This window comes from Nuphar pumila, chromosome 7 (assembly GCF_984573655.1).
Source record: "Nuphar pumila chromosome 7, dmNupPumi1.hap1.1, whole genome shotgun sequence".
In the NCBI taxonomy this organism is placed as follows: domain Eukaryota; kingdom Viridiplantae; phylum Streptophyta; class Magnoliopsida; order Nymphaeales; family Nymphaeaceae; genus Nuphar; species Nuphar pumila.
Genome location: NC_143255.1, coordinates 96452216 through 96467170, shown reverse-complemented (window position 1 = coordinate 96467170; position 14955 = coordinate 96452216). Strand labels below are relative to the sequence as shown.

At 37.5% G+C, this 14955-nt stretch overlaps 2 protein-coding genes across 3 annotated transcripts in view; one reads left to right on the top strand and one right to left on the bottom strand.

The window, feature by feature from the left end:
* Positions 1–3736: 3736 nt before the first annotated feature.
* Positions 3737–14955, top strand: part of EMB2757 (Transducin/WD40 repeat-like superfamily protein) — a 65575-nt gene continuing 54356 nt past the window's right edge. Inside the window, exons 1-6 of one of the 2 annotated variants that reach the window (XM_090014563.1) lie at positions 3737–3878; positions 4022–4210; positions 4341–4403; positions 4500–4568; positions 4660–4716; positions 5617–5864. In XM_090014563.1, coding sequence (XP_089870689.1) covers positions 4104–4210; positions 4341–4403; positions 4500–4568; positions 4660–4716; positions 5617–5864 — 544 coding nt within the window. In that variant the 5' untranslated portion in view covers positions 3737–3878; positions 4022–4103. Of the gene's footprint in view, positions 3879–3973; positions 4211–4340; positions 4404–4499; positions 4569–4659; positions 4717–5616; positions 5865–14955 lie in introns of those variants that run through there. The other variant, XM_090014562.1, reaches the window with a different exon arrangement.
* Positions 7930–10128, bottom strand: LOC149832550 (uncharacterized). Its single transcript, XM_090014561.1, has 2 exons — positions 8305–10128; positions 7930–8206 (listed from the first exon to the last, which is right to left on the bottom strand). Exons 1-2 carry the CDS (start codon positions 9987–9989, stop codon positions 8062–8064), a joined length of 1830 nt encoding a protein of 609 aa, XP_089870687.1. The 5' UTR covers positions 9990–10128; the 3' UTR covers positions 7930–8061.

Below are 14955 nucleotides of genomic sequence, written 5' to 3'. Positions count from 1 at the left end.
AAGCAGTGTGTTAATAAAGATGTATAGTATATTTTATAAAAAAAATAGAATTTTCTATAGCAGTTTGCTATTTTTATTTTATCAGAAATCAGAAATTGTTCTTCATAGATCGTTATGCATTGTTTAAGCCTTGGCTCAAGTTGTGTCGATTGTATGTCCCTAACCGGAGATCATTTTCCTAATCTGTAAAAAGCCACAAATTCAGCAGTAAGTTTAGTTTTGTCAGTATAATTTTGGTAAATTTTGATCTCTGTTTGCTATTTTTATTTAAACCAAAATCAGTACTGTCTTTTCTGAAGCTGTTATGCATTCGTTTGAATCAAGCGTATATTGCCGGAACAATATCTCCCTAACCAGAGATGATTTTCTGATCTATAAAAAGGATTATTTTTTTTTATATGTCTAGTTTCTCTATGTGAAATTTTACAGTTTTTCATTACTGTTTGATGACTGATTTGGGTCTAACACTGTGACAGGTATGTGCCCGTAGGCAAAAAATTGCATATTTTTATGTTTTTATTCAATTTTTATATCAAAATAATACCAAAAACACAAAATTTTTATTTCATTTTAATTTTAGAGTTATTAGAAGTATCCATGTTGATTTTTACAGATTTTAGAATTCATTTGGTATACTATTTGGCTAAATCATGAAAACAGAATGCCCACGGAGTCTTGATTCAACTAAAATACGAGAAAATTTTGATTTTTTTATACTGTTTCGATTTTTTTATGAAAAGTTTTATATTTTCAGGATTTTATCATGTTTATAATCATATTAGGGTTCCCTTCACTCGATTTTGCAGTGTTTTGAATTCGTTTGATCTCCGAATTTGATAAATTACTAAAATATTTTTTAAAAAACCCTAATTTCAACCTTGTTTTGCAATAAAATTCAATTTTCAAGGGTATTTTAGCCATTTTCCCAAAATTCTGAATTTCAAAGTTGCTTATTTTTATTATTTATTCAATTCTACATCATCCTTTAGTATGTTTATTTAAGAGAAACATGAAAAAAAGCTTATATCTGAATAAATTCCTCAATTTCAAATATTATGGGATAAATCCTCAAAAGCCAACAATTATCCATTAATGAGTTTGCTAGTTTTGTAGAGACACTCAAGATTATGTTTTCGTTTATTCTTTTTTTTTTCTTTATTTCAAATAAATTACTAATGTAAATTATAAATTTGGAATAAGAATTTACTTTTCTGTTTAGATTAGGGCTGCATTGCATATAATTTATTTTTAATAATATTATTCGTGTGATAAATGATGATTCATTCATGTTCAAACTCACAATAGTCTACATGAATGACACGTGCAATCGCTTCTAAGAAGTTAATAAACTCGATTGAGTTCGTATTTATGGCCATAGTCAGAATACAAGCAATATCTAGATTTATTATCTTCTTTTAAGCCATAAATGACCTACACTCTTAGGCATTTTTTGAAATTATTGTATATTTTTAAAACTTTTCCAAGTATTTTATCCTTTTAGAACCAAATGATATATATTCAATATGTATTCGTGGGCATAGTTAAGGATATATAGCGAATTTATTTCATCTAACTTTTATAAGGCACAAAAATCTTTTTTATCAATGATTTTCATCAAAATTCTTCAAAAAATATTTTCTCAAACTGCATTCATGCATTATCTAGGTTAGATAGCATCATGAATAATTTTTTTTCACAGGGTTACACGCCCATCCTTTTGGTCAATTCAAGAGTTCAGAAAAATTGATTTTCTCAAAAATCTCTAAAGTTTCTTCAGAATTCGATTTTCTAAAAAAGTTCTCCTTTTTCTTCAGAAATCGATTTTATTTTCTTAAAAAATACTTCTTTTTTTCCAAATATTTTTCAATATTCAAAGTATACATCATGTTTTCAGTCAAAGATTTCTAAAGTTCATAGCATATGCCTGATTCTTTGTGCATTTAGGAATAGAACATCATTTTACACAGTTGAGCAAAACAAAACACATGATTGATCTTTGGTTCGATTATCCCTGGTTATGGCGTCAGGAACAGTTGAACCTCGTACCGACAAACGAGTCTCATTCCTCAGAATTTTATCGTATTTTAAAATAGAGACGAGTTTTTTTTAAAATCATTTTCAAAAGTCAGTTTCTCTTGCAAGAGTAAAATTTTGCAATGATAACACAACCCTTTTCTTTAATAAAATTCAGACTTTTGTTTAGGAAAAGACCTTGTTAAGGTTACACCCGTTCTGAGGCTTGGCTTGTGAGCTGAGCCTAGCCGAGCCTAAGCTCATTACAACCCAATTAAGAGCTGACTTGTTTTCTTAAAAAGTTACTTTTAAGTATTTTTTAAAGCTTGATAAAATATAAATATGTATAGGATATGAATAATACATGCACAAAACATCCATATTATGCATATAATATATATAACATATGTATACCATATATAATATATAAAAATATATTATGTAAAACGAGCCAATACGAGCCTGTTTGTCACGGTCATTCTCGTCTCATTTACCTGAACAAGCTAGCTTATAGCTTGGCTCTCCGAACTCAATTCTAGAGCCGAGCTCTGGTGGCGTTGCCCAACCCTAACTGTAGGCTAGCAATTATATATCCAAATTAAATAATACTTTCTGTATTTTTCAAATAATAATATGGATATGGCCATCAAATCACTTGGATATATTGTCTGACCCCTATTCTGTTTATCCTGTCTGGGTCGTCAGAGTCCCAACCCATCAATGGATCCAGACACCATATAAAGGTTCATACCACCGCTTGGGCATGTTTGATGGCTTGTTTAAGATTGGACGAAATGAATAAAAAAAATGAAACATCACACGGGTTCTGTTGGTTAAAGTCCAAGTTTTGTTTGGACTGGACTGGTATGTTGTGTTCTAGATATCCTGTTTGATGACTATGTGCGGATAAAATTGGACAGTCATGAATAATGAGTCGGATTACTTGGTTTTGATGGTATGACCTGATTCACCTATTATTTTACATAAAAAATGTTTAAAATCTAAAAATCTAGGATTGGATCTAAAAACTAAAAATATTAAAAAATGTTATTCAAAATCACATTTTATGTTAAAAAACATTAAAATAATTACTGGTAAGATTAGTAATTTTTTTATTTTTCGTAGGTTCTTATTGGCAAAATTTTGGAAAAATAAAAAATACATAATTTATCAACAAAATCTTGAATAAAAAATAAAAAATAAAATTAACTATAAAAACAAGAGAAACAAACACAGTTTTTAACCTTAATTTTAACACCGGATTTAAACCCTAAAATCATTCACGTTCCATTCACAACAATAAAACCCTAATTTTTGTCTTAAAAACAAATCAAGAACATCAAAAAAAATTGAGACATGGGAAAATTGCTATATTTGCTTAGAAATAAGGAAGAAAAAGCAGAGAAAATCCCAAAATTTTACTTCATTGACATCAACTATGTTCTATAATAACGAAGAACAACGAAAACTAACGATCGAATGTTCAAAAACATCCAAAAAGAACAGACAAAAATTCGAACATGAAAACGCCGTCCGCTATATAAAAAAATCCTTCCTTTTTCCTCCGTTCATCCGTTCCGATCATCGCCCATGGCGACCTTTAAAAACCACTAGAAACCACAAGAAGGATGAAGATCGGATAATCCTCACACGAGCTGCCAAAAATCAACTCGATAGCCTCCCTCCGACTCTTCCGGCGCCTCGGAAGCCTTCCTCTGAGCGAGCATCACCGCTGGTGACCCTCCGGCACCGGTGCCGGTGACCCTCCGCCGGCCTCGCCGTCAACCCTCCACTGACCGCTCCTCCGCCCCTTTACCGCTGCACAGAAAGAGAGTGTGTCGGGCGCCCGGTCGAGGCATTTTTTGGTTTTGTTCTCCAACCCTGCTATTTTCGTAACAGGGGAGGAACGAAAATAACGCCTTTTTTTTTACGCGGCAACGGCGTAAAAAAAAAGGCGTTTTCGCGGGACGAACCATCAAACGTGCCCTTATGTTACGCTCTTCTGCAGCTTTCCCGCCGTGCATCTGCTCGTTGAGAGCGAGAGAGGGAGAGACCCATTTGATCTTCTTGGTGGCGATCTCGTATCGAGGATGAGCGCGAGACGCCCTCCTCCGGATCCCGTCGCCATCCTGAGAGGCCATCGCGCCTCTGTTACAGACGTCTGCTTCCATCACTGTAGCCCCATCCTCTTCGCCGGGTACCATCCTTTCCTCCCCCTTTCTTTTCGTTTCTTCTTCTATCACAAAGGAATTGGAGTAATCCATCCGATTGTGGTTTTCTTTTTCGAGGATTGGCCGGAACCGATGCTTATCGATTGATGGATACAGTGCTGCAGATGGCGAATTGCGAATTTGGGATACGGTTCAGCACCGGACGCTGTCGTCCTCCCGGTATGGTTCCGTCAAGTTGCAATTTACCCAATATTTGAATTGGTTCTTTGAATTCATGTGCTAGTTTTCGACCCTGGCTGTACTGGGGCGTTGCAGGGTTCATGGTGGTACTGCAGGGGTCATTTGCGTTGCTACGAGTGCGTCTCTTGGGAACAGAATCTTAAGGTGGTTTCTTAAATTGGTGTTCTTTTTCCTTCATATGAGTGAGCCTTTTTTTTGTATCTTATGGGTTCTCTATTATTCATTGTGCGTGTAGCCAAGGTAGAGATGGAACTGTGAAGCTCTGGGATATTGAAGAAGGTGGTTTGTCAAGGTGTGTGTTTGGAACTCGGATTTTTGGGATTTGATCATGAAAGCTAAGGATTTTTTTTTTCACATATGTTTGATAAGGCCTATTTTTTATTTTGGTAGATTTGGTCGGGGCTAATTGAATGACAGATCGTATGATTCTGTTTCTGAAAGATGAAAAAACCATCTAAATCTTAGTATCTAACAACACTTAAAAAATTGCACGCCACGCGCACGCACACTTGCAGACACACACACACGCACGCAGCCTCACACACATATGTAACACACACTAAGCCTTTTCTTCATGTTAAGTTCATCACATCCTTTCACCCCTAACAAATTCGGATGTACCATTAGTGGTGTCATACAACAATTGTCACCATCAATGTATCTAGGCCATTCTATAAAGGGTAGAGAGATTGTTTACCCAAGACTTTGGAATATAAGGCATGTTTTTGAAGTTTTAACTTTAGCTATAGATTTGTGACATTGAAGTTCTGATCATGATTATAACACATATACTAAGAGAGATTCTTGTCATTGCTTATTTGTTTGTGTCTTCTAGACACATTCATCAGAATATGAAAGGCTTATGAAGGTGTGCGATAAATCTTAGAGGTACCTTGGTCTGGGAATAAATTTGTTTTTTTTTTTTGTTTTAAAGGGACAAAATTTTCCTTTTATTTATTTATTTGTTGGTTAAGTGGGTTACCAAGGCACCTAATTTGCCACAAGGATAGCTCTCTAGTTGTCATTTTTGTATCAAGCTTGTTTGAGTGATTTTAAGTTTTAATATTACAAGGCATATTTTTCTTTCTATAATGAATACTTGATGATTCATTTCCCTATTCATTTATAGATTTCTTGTTTTCCTTACATTCATAATGGAGCAAATTGTTGCTGATTGGTTTATGTTGGCCAGGAAGCCCTTAGTCACATTCACAACAAACTCCTATCATTTTTGCAAGCTTTCGATAGCCAAAGATTGTAGCTCGATGCAACATGGGAAAACTTCATTTTCTGATGAATTCATGGAGCAATCTGTTAAGTCAGGTGTAGAATCAATGGAAAATGAGAACACACTGATAGGAAAGACAGCTGTACTGGATTTAGATGGGAAGAATGCTAAAACTACAAATCTTGTGCCAGAGACTTTGATTCACTTAGAAGGTTTGTATAGCTCATTGTTAGTCTGTTGGCAAAGATACCTAAGATTTATTCACCGGTGCATACATGTGTGTGTGTGTGTGTGTTCATTTTGTATATCTCCATTGTGCATGCGTGCATGTATGGCAAAGGAAAAGAGGATGTATTCCTCAATCTTCATGTTTTTTCAAATATACAAGCTTCTTTCATGATCATATTATTTATTTATTTGTTTATTTTAATCTTGTGAAGCTGAAGTTGTTTATTCAAGTTGTAGGTTTACCTGCATCATTTTTTGAAACATCTTCTTGGTTTCTGTAAATTTCTGACCATCTCGGGGTATTCCTTTGTTGCTAGATATGTGCATAACCATTTTATTTCTAACTTATTCCATTGTCTGGATATTAGGAGTATTGATGATTTTGCTAGATTTTCACACTAATAATAACTTCTGCAAAGTGTTTTGTTTCAATTATTGTCTCGTCTCAACTTTGTTTATGACTGACAATTTTTTGGTGTTACAATTGTTCCTCTCATAGGGATTGTTCACTAGTTTATGAGAAACAAGTTGTGAAATTAGAGATGACCTGAGAATGAACCAAGTTTTTCAAGTTCATGTGTAGATGACTTAGTACCAGTCCAAGAATGAACCAAGTTTCAGACTTAGGACTCACATTACAAAGAGTGTAGAAGTTTATTCATAGAACTTGTCTCATCACAGCTAGATTAGTGATGTTTTGACACAGTGTATTCCTTGTAGAAAGCTAGCCATCACGAAGAATGGTTGTTCTGAGACGTCTTAGCTGGGTTGAAATTTGTTTCTTTCCATGTTTAGACATATGTTAACGTTACTTAAATAATGTCAACTTCACTTATGAAAGGGCAGATTAATAGTGTTTAGATGGGAAGCCAGAAGTGTGAAATAATTACTCTGAAAGATAGTATCAATTGGAAAAGCATTGACATGTTAGGTTGAACTAAACACACAGTCTTGTGTGTTTCTCCAATCATGTAAATCTTCTGTTCTAACTTTCCTAGGAGTTGCGCTATGCCAATCTATCTAGATTCACTAGAAACATTATGGACCAAATCATATCAAACTTGCCCAAATATCCTGTAGCAGTGTAGCCTATTCTTCCCAAGAGCTTTAGTAAACATATCAGCCAAACAAGACTTTGTTCAAATATGGGATCCGCCAACTTATTGAGTATGCACTCATTCCATACTTATAATAACCACACATGTGCATGCAAGTTTGTGAAAGGATAGTGTGCTACATTGTCCTATTGGTTCACCATAAATATTACTGGAGGATTGAATAATATGAGAGTGTTGATAAATTTTGAATGATGCAATAAAAGAATTTTATGCCATGTAGGTCAATGATAGAAGCTGTTTTCTTATTAAGACAACTTATGGAAATATTTAGAGAGAAAGGTAGAAATTTGCATATGGTTTTCATAGATTTGGAGAAAGCATACGATAAGTCCCTAGGAATTTAATTTGGTCAGTGTCAAGGAAGAAACATGTTCCTTATAGATATATTAAAATAATTCAAGATATGTATGCAGGGGCAGTTACAACTATTAGAACTATATGTGGCGAGACATGGTTGTTTCCAATTAGGGTTGGGTTACATCAAGGGGTTTGCTTTAAATGTAATGAAATATGCGGAAAAACTAAGAGTGCATTAAGCACTTACAACATTCACTAATGAACAAACAAAAGGGTTAACACCCAAACCCACAAGAGACAACACAACATAAAAATATAAAAGTCTCTTATTCAAAAAGAGAGAGAGCTCTCAAGTGTGAAGAATACAAGAGGGGTTCACCCCTATATATACACCTATGTCACATGGGCGCGGGTGCGGGTGCGGGTGCGGGAGCGGGTGCGGGTGCGGGTGCGGGTGCGGGTGCGGGGATTCGGCACTTCCAAAAAACCCGGGTGCGGGGGTGCGGCAGGGGCAAAAATGTAAAAAAAAAATTATATATATATATATATATATAATTTTGAAGTTTTAACAGTTTAACATTTAACAGTAAACATTGTCATAAACTCATAATATGATTCATCATGCATGCAATATATCAACCTAAATATCAAATTATCAATCAAATAAGTAAAGCGATTACATAAATCGACCTAAATATCAATCAAATAAGTATGCATAAAAGAACTAAATTACATACCAAAGTATATCCTGATGAAGTAATGGATGCTAATAATTTTCTTCTTCATCATCAAATGCATCATTAGAAGGAATACTGGGCTCAGCTAAATCCATGTTTGTTACGTTGAATTCATGTTCTCCCTCGAAGTCACACTCTTCTGGGTTTACATCCCAAAATTTGGATGTTCCTTGTCTGCATTATAAACCCAATTTGAAAATGATAAATACAATACAAGTATATTTAAATGAAAACTAAGGAATAATCAAATAACTAAGAGAGCAAATTAGTACCTGTATTCATCATTGCTTCGCGAAAGTAATCGAAGATTTGAATGAACATATACTAAATCCTCTGCACGCTTGCTGGTGAGTTTATTTCTCTTCATGTTGTGGATTTGAGAATATGTACTCCAATTTCTTTCACAACAAGATGAACTAGCAGGCTGCGATAGCAATCTTAATGCAAGACGTTGCAGAAGAGGTGTTTCCGATCCAAATGTTGACCACCATGTGATAGGATCTATATTATCTTCTTCTCTCGCGAATAATGCCGGTGCATATAATCTCGAAGATGAAAATTTTCCAAACTCTTGTGTGACTTGATGTAGAAGATGTGCTTCTGGAAAAAGTCTTGTCATACACATATTTCTATGTCTTGATAGCTCTGGGTCTAAATTTGGAGGGACACGACCAATACCACCAGCCCGCCACTTATTTGCATAATATTTTGGATTAAGGGAATGTGCCATGCAATGCAAATGAGTGTTGCTCTTATCCCATCTTCTGACTAAAATTGAATGAATATGATTAAAAAAATCTGAATCATCCAATGCAGGATTTTTTTCTTCATGCATGAAAACTATAGCTTGTATTTTTTCAATCATATTATCCCACATTTCATAAACTCTATGAAGCATGGGCTCATCCTTATCAACTTCTCTTAACATTTCCCAAATAGGTTGCGTAAATTGAAGGAAGTATACCACTCTGTCCCAAAACTCATCATAAAAAATGAATTTCTTAATTTCTTGAGCCTTCATATCATCATCAACACGATAGAATGTCCAATTTTCATCAGTCACCATGTTAATCAAAGCATTCTTCACTCTTTTAATCATCTTCATCATCACAATGATGGACGCAAAACGTGTTTCAGCGACCTTCAACAATTTCAAATCAGAATGCCTATTAAATATAGCATTAGCACGATGGTGGTTAACAACAAAATTCCTAATGCTTTTGACATTTCTTTCTAAATCTTCAATCCATGAACATAAAGCATATGCTTGTGAATTTTCTTCTTCTTTGGGGTTGCATATGCTCTTTAGGGCTAGATTTAAGCTGTGTGCTACACAGGGAGTCCAAAAAATATGAGGGTACTCACTCTCCAAACTCAACGCTGCATTTTTACAAACCGGAGCGTTGTCTGTAATGATTTGTACCACTTTCTGATCACCCACTTCTTTTATCACTTCTATAAACAATCCCTTCAAATACTCTGCATTTTTATATTCCCCAGATGCATCAACTGCTTTCAAGAATATTGGGCCACTAAGCGAACAAGCAATGAAATTGATTAATGAACGCCTTTGAATATCTGTCCATCCATCAGACACAATGGAAACTCCATTTTGCTCCCATGAATATTTTTTAATTTCTAGCAACCTCTCCACGTTTGCCCTCTCTTCTGCAAGAAGTGTGGTTCGTATTTTTTCTGAACTTGGAGGCACATAACCACTCAAATTACAATTTGCCAAGGATGTTACTAAATCCTTCCAATAAGGATTTCTAGCCGCATTAAATGGGAGTGAACCAGAATAAAAGTACCTCCCAACTTTTCTATCCAATTCTTCTCTTCCATATGTATTGAATGCTGCTTGTATCGTTCCTCTACCTCCTAGATTGACTTTTCTTTTTTTTTCAGCATCTTCTTGGTGGCTTGCAAATGGCACACTGAGTGCAGAAGAATCGGCCATTGCCTTTCTCTTCTCATATTCTTCTTGTATTGCCTTCGCATTGCCTCATCAACTTTTCTGCAAGCTGAAATGCCATGTCCTGGTATCTTCAACAAATGAGCATTCACTCTTGTGTAAGACCCAACAAAATCTTTTTCGCAGAGCTTGCATCGAAATCTTTTGTTTCCACCACCTCCTTCTCCAGTTTTTGCAAGTTTATCTACATGTACCCATAGTGGCCCCACATCATCAATCCCACTGCAACTATCAGCAAAACTAGCAGCAGAACTCACATGTTGGGATGAGGATGACGCAAGTCCTTTCCCTTTATCCGTCATTTTTATCCTGAAAACACAAAAAAAATACATTACAATTTTCAAATCAATTCGAAAATACAGGGAGAAGGGGGGGGGGGGCTCAGCCCCTCCCCTGCCAACCCAACAAGAGAGCGAGAGCGAGGGGGGCTCGGCCCCTCCCCTGTCGACCCCCCAAAAAAAAAAAACAGATGGGGGAGGGGCTCGGCCCCTCCCCTGTCGACCCAAAAAAAAAAAGATGGGGGAGGGGCTCAGCCCCTCCCCTGTCGACCCCCCAAAAAAAAAGATGGGGGAGGGGCTCGGCCCCTCCCCTGTCGACCCCCCAAAAAAAAAAAACTGATGGGGGAGGGGCTCGACCCCTCCCCTGCCAACCCAACAAGAGAGCGAGAGCGAGGGGGGCTCGGCCCCTCCCCTGTCGACCTAAAAAAAAAAGATGGGGGAGGGGCTCGGCCCCTCCCCTGTCGACCCAAAAAAAAAAAACTGATGGGGGAGGGGCTCGGCCACTCCCCTGTCGACCCAAAAAAAAAAAAAAAGATGGGGGAGGGGCTCGGCCCCTCCCCTGTCTACCCAAAAAAAAAAAACAGATGGGGGAGGGGCTCGGCCCCTCCCTTGTCGACCAAAAAAAAAAAAACTGATGGGGGAGGGGCTCGACCCCTCCCCTGTCGACCCAAAAAAAAAAAAAGATGGGGGAGGGGCTCGACCCCTCCCCTGTCGACCCCAAAAAAAAAAAAAGATAGGGGAGGGGCTCGGCCCCTCCCCTGTCGACCCAAAAAAAAGAGGTAGATGGGGGAGGGGCTCGGCCCCTCCTGTGCCGAAAAATGAGGGAGCAGGGGAGGCTCAGCCCCTCCCCTGCCGACCCAACAAGAGACCGAGAGAGGGGGGGGGGGGTGCTCGGCCCCTCCCCAGCCGACCCAAGAAGACGAGAGACATACCTGCCATCCGAGAGGAGGAGCCGAGAGGAGGAGTCTGGGAGGCGGCAGAGCTGGTGGCGGCGGCGCTGGGGGCGGCGGCGCTGGGGGCGGCGATGGGAGAGCTCGAGCTCAGGGGGAGAGAGAGGAGAGATTAGGGCAAAAAATTTTTTTTGCCCTAATCCTCCTCCTTTTCATCGGGGGGGGGGGGGATTTTTTTCGCCCAAAAATTTGAACAAAAATGACCCTGGGTGCGTTGACCGCACCCAGGGTCGTGTTGACCGCACGCGATCCCGCGTCGCGTCGCGTCGACGCGGGTGCGGCACCTGTTTTGCCGAGTCCCTGTGACATAGATATACACAAATGAAGGAGAGGGGGGATGGCCATAAGGCCTTAAAAGGAGAGCCACCTAGGGGCTCCCCATGTAGTCGTTGGGAGCCCCCAACGGTCACAAATGTGACCGTTGGGGGCCCCATCGACTTCATGGTGGGGCCCCTTTTGTGTGAGCAAAAAACATAAAAATAAAAAATATAAATTACAAAAATTAAAGGGGAAAATAAATGAAGAATAGCAAGTACCCCTATCGGGTACTTGTGAAATGACTAAAATACCCCTATCGGGTATTTTAGACAATTATATATATATAAACATATATATGAATTACATGTATTTTAACACCCTCCCTCAAGCTTTACGGGGATATAACCGAAAGCTTGTTAAGGAGAAACAAAAAACGAGGAGCAGCAAGGGCCTTAGTGAAGAAGTCCGCCAAATGATACTCAGATGTGACGTAAGGTAGTGCTATGGTTCCTCTTGAAATGAAATGGGGATCTTCGAAACACGAGCTTTGATTAACAAGAGCAAGTGTCAAGAATGACGCTAAAGCATAACCCTTAAAAAGGGTATAACTGGAAACAAAATAAAAATAAAAATGTATTCTTTATTGATATGAAAAACCAATTGCTTAAGAAGCATTGGAGTGAAATACAAGAGGGGCTGCACCCCTTTATATACACAGCTGAAAGAGGACTCAATAGAGCTGTTGGGCACAGTCCAACAGCTCTATTTAGAGCTGTTGGAATGTGTCAGTCCAACAGCTCTATTGCTAGTCAAGTCTGGACAGGACTTGACTAGCAACAGTCATTCTAGTTCAAACTAAACTAGATGACATAAAGACAAAAAATAAAAATAAAGGAAAAAAAATACAGAAAAGAAAGAAATTAAAAATGTATTTATATATATATAATAATATAATATTATTATATATACATATATGTACAGTTTTACATTTTAACACTCCCCCTCAAACTTACGGTACAATGAGCGAAAGTTTGTCTAAGAGAAAGTGAAATCGGGGAGCAGCGAGAGGCTTTGTAAAGAGGTCTGCTAACTGATATTCTGAAGTGACATATGGCAGATCAATTATCCCGTGTAGATATTCCTCTCTGACGTAGTGACAATCCATTTCGATGTGTTTGGTGCGTTCGTGGAATGTTCTGTTACTGGCAATGTAGATCGCACTTTTGTTGTCACAACACATTTGTGAAGCCTTTGTTGCTTCAACTCCCATGTCAGCAAGCAGTCGTCGGAGCCAAACTACTTCCATGGTCGTGGTTGCCATGGCTCTGTATTCAGCTTCGGTGGATGAGAGAGATACCTTCTGCTGCTTTTTACACCTCCACGAGATTAATGATTCCCCTAAAAAGACACAAAAGCCAGTGGTTGAGTGTCTGTTATTGGGATCACCTCCCCAATCAGCATCAGTATATGCAATTAAATCAAGAGAAGAGGAGGAAGATAAGAAAAGTCCTCGTGAAAGAGAGGACTTGATGTATCTGATAATACGCATGACTGCTCCCATATGAACAGAAGTAGGAGCATGTTGAAATTGACTTGCTGTATGAACAACATGTGCTATATCTGGTCTGGTAATGGATAAATAGGAAAGTGCCCCGACAAGCTGTCTGTAAGGAGTAGGGTCTGCAAGAAGTTCTCCATCATCAATCTTCATTTTAACATTAACAACTTCTGGAGTGTCAACTTTCTTATCATCAGTAATACCAGACCTGAAAACAATATCAAAAGCAAATTTAGTCTGAGATAATAAATATCCTCTAGGAGAATAAGCAACTTCAATGCCTAAAAAATATCTCAACAAGCCCAAATCAGTCATTTCAAAATGAGATTTAAGAAGTGTTTTGATTGTTTCAACTCTCTGTTTATCGCTTCCGGTGATGATCATATCATCCACATAGAGAAGAAGCACAATGATCCCTGCATCAGAATTCTTAATAAACAAAGCAGTGTCAGTTAAACAGAATTGAAAACCAATATCAATCATAACACGACTAAACCTATCATACCAAGCTTTTGGTGCTTGTTTAAGTCCATAAAGAGCTTTTTCTAAGCGAAGGACTTTACCCTTAGGAATACTTAGACCAGGAGGGGGTTCCATATATACTTCTTCAACTAGCTTTCAATTTAAAAAAGCATTTTTGACATCCATTTGAAAAATAGACCATTTTTTGATAGAAGCTAAGGCAATTAAGGTTCGGACAGTAGTCATACGAGCCACCGGAGCAAAGGTTTCTTCATAATCAATCCCATATTCTTGGGCATAACCTTTGGCTACTAAACGGGCTTTATATCTTTCAAGAGTACCATCACTCTTGGTTTTAATTTTATAAATCCATCGACATCCTATAGTTTTCTTCCCTGGAGGAAGATCTTGAATATTCCATGTAGAAGCCTTTTCAAGTGCATCTAATTCAACTTTCATGGCTTCTATCCATTTGATATCATTTTTTGCTTGAAAATATGTGGATGGTTCTTCATATGAGTGAATTAATGCAATAACTGCCCTATATGTGGGTGAGAAAGACTCGTATGATACAAACTTTTTTGGAGGCCTCGAGATTCGGGATGATTGTCTAGTTGGAATGTTAGAATATTTCTCAAGTGCACATGGAGTATTAGACTCTTGTCGCCTGGAATATTGAATACTAGTATCTCTATGAACTTCTTCATTTTCAACATTAAGATCAATAATTCTTGGATCATCATCAAAGTTACAATCAAGGTCATATTCATCAGATGTTGATGTTAGATCTAGCAAAAAGGAGTACTCAGTGACGTCTTTTAATTTTCTAAAATCAAAGAAGCTCTCCTTTTCAAGAAAGGAAACATTTCTAGACACATATAGTTTATTATTTTTGAAGTCAAAACATCTATAACCTTTCTGGTTTTCAGCATATCCTAAAAAGGCACAGGGAATCGCACGAGGGGAAAGTTTATCATTTTTGTCAGTAAATATGAAACATTTGCACCCAAATATTCTTAATCTAGAGTAGTCTGGAGAAATGTTCATAAGTTTTTCAATGGGAGTGATATTTTGTAACGAAGAAGATGGCATCCTATTAATGAGATAGGTGGCAGTTAAGGCAGCTTCTGCCCAAAAGTCTTTAGGGACTTGATTTGCTATTAATAAAGTTCTAGTGGTTTCTATAATATGGCGATGTTTTCGTTCTGCCAGTCCATTTTGTTGAGGTGTATAAGGACAAGATCTTTGATGTGTGATGCCATGCAATTTAAGATAATTTTGAAAATCTGTGGATAAAAACTCTCCCCCTGAATCTGTGCGAAAAATAATAATATCATTTTGAAATTTGTTTTTAACCATATTATGAAAAGTTTGAAAGTATGAAAATACTTCAGACTTATGTTTGAGAAAGTACATCCACGTATGTCGGGAGAAATCATCGACAA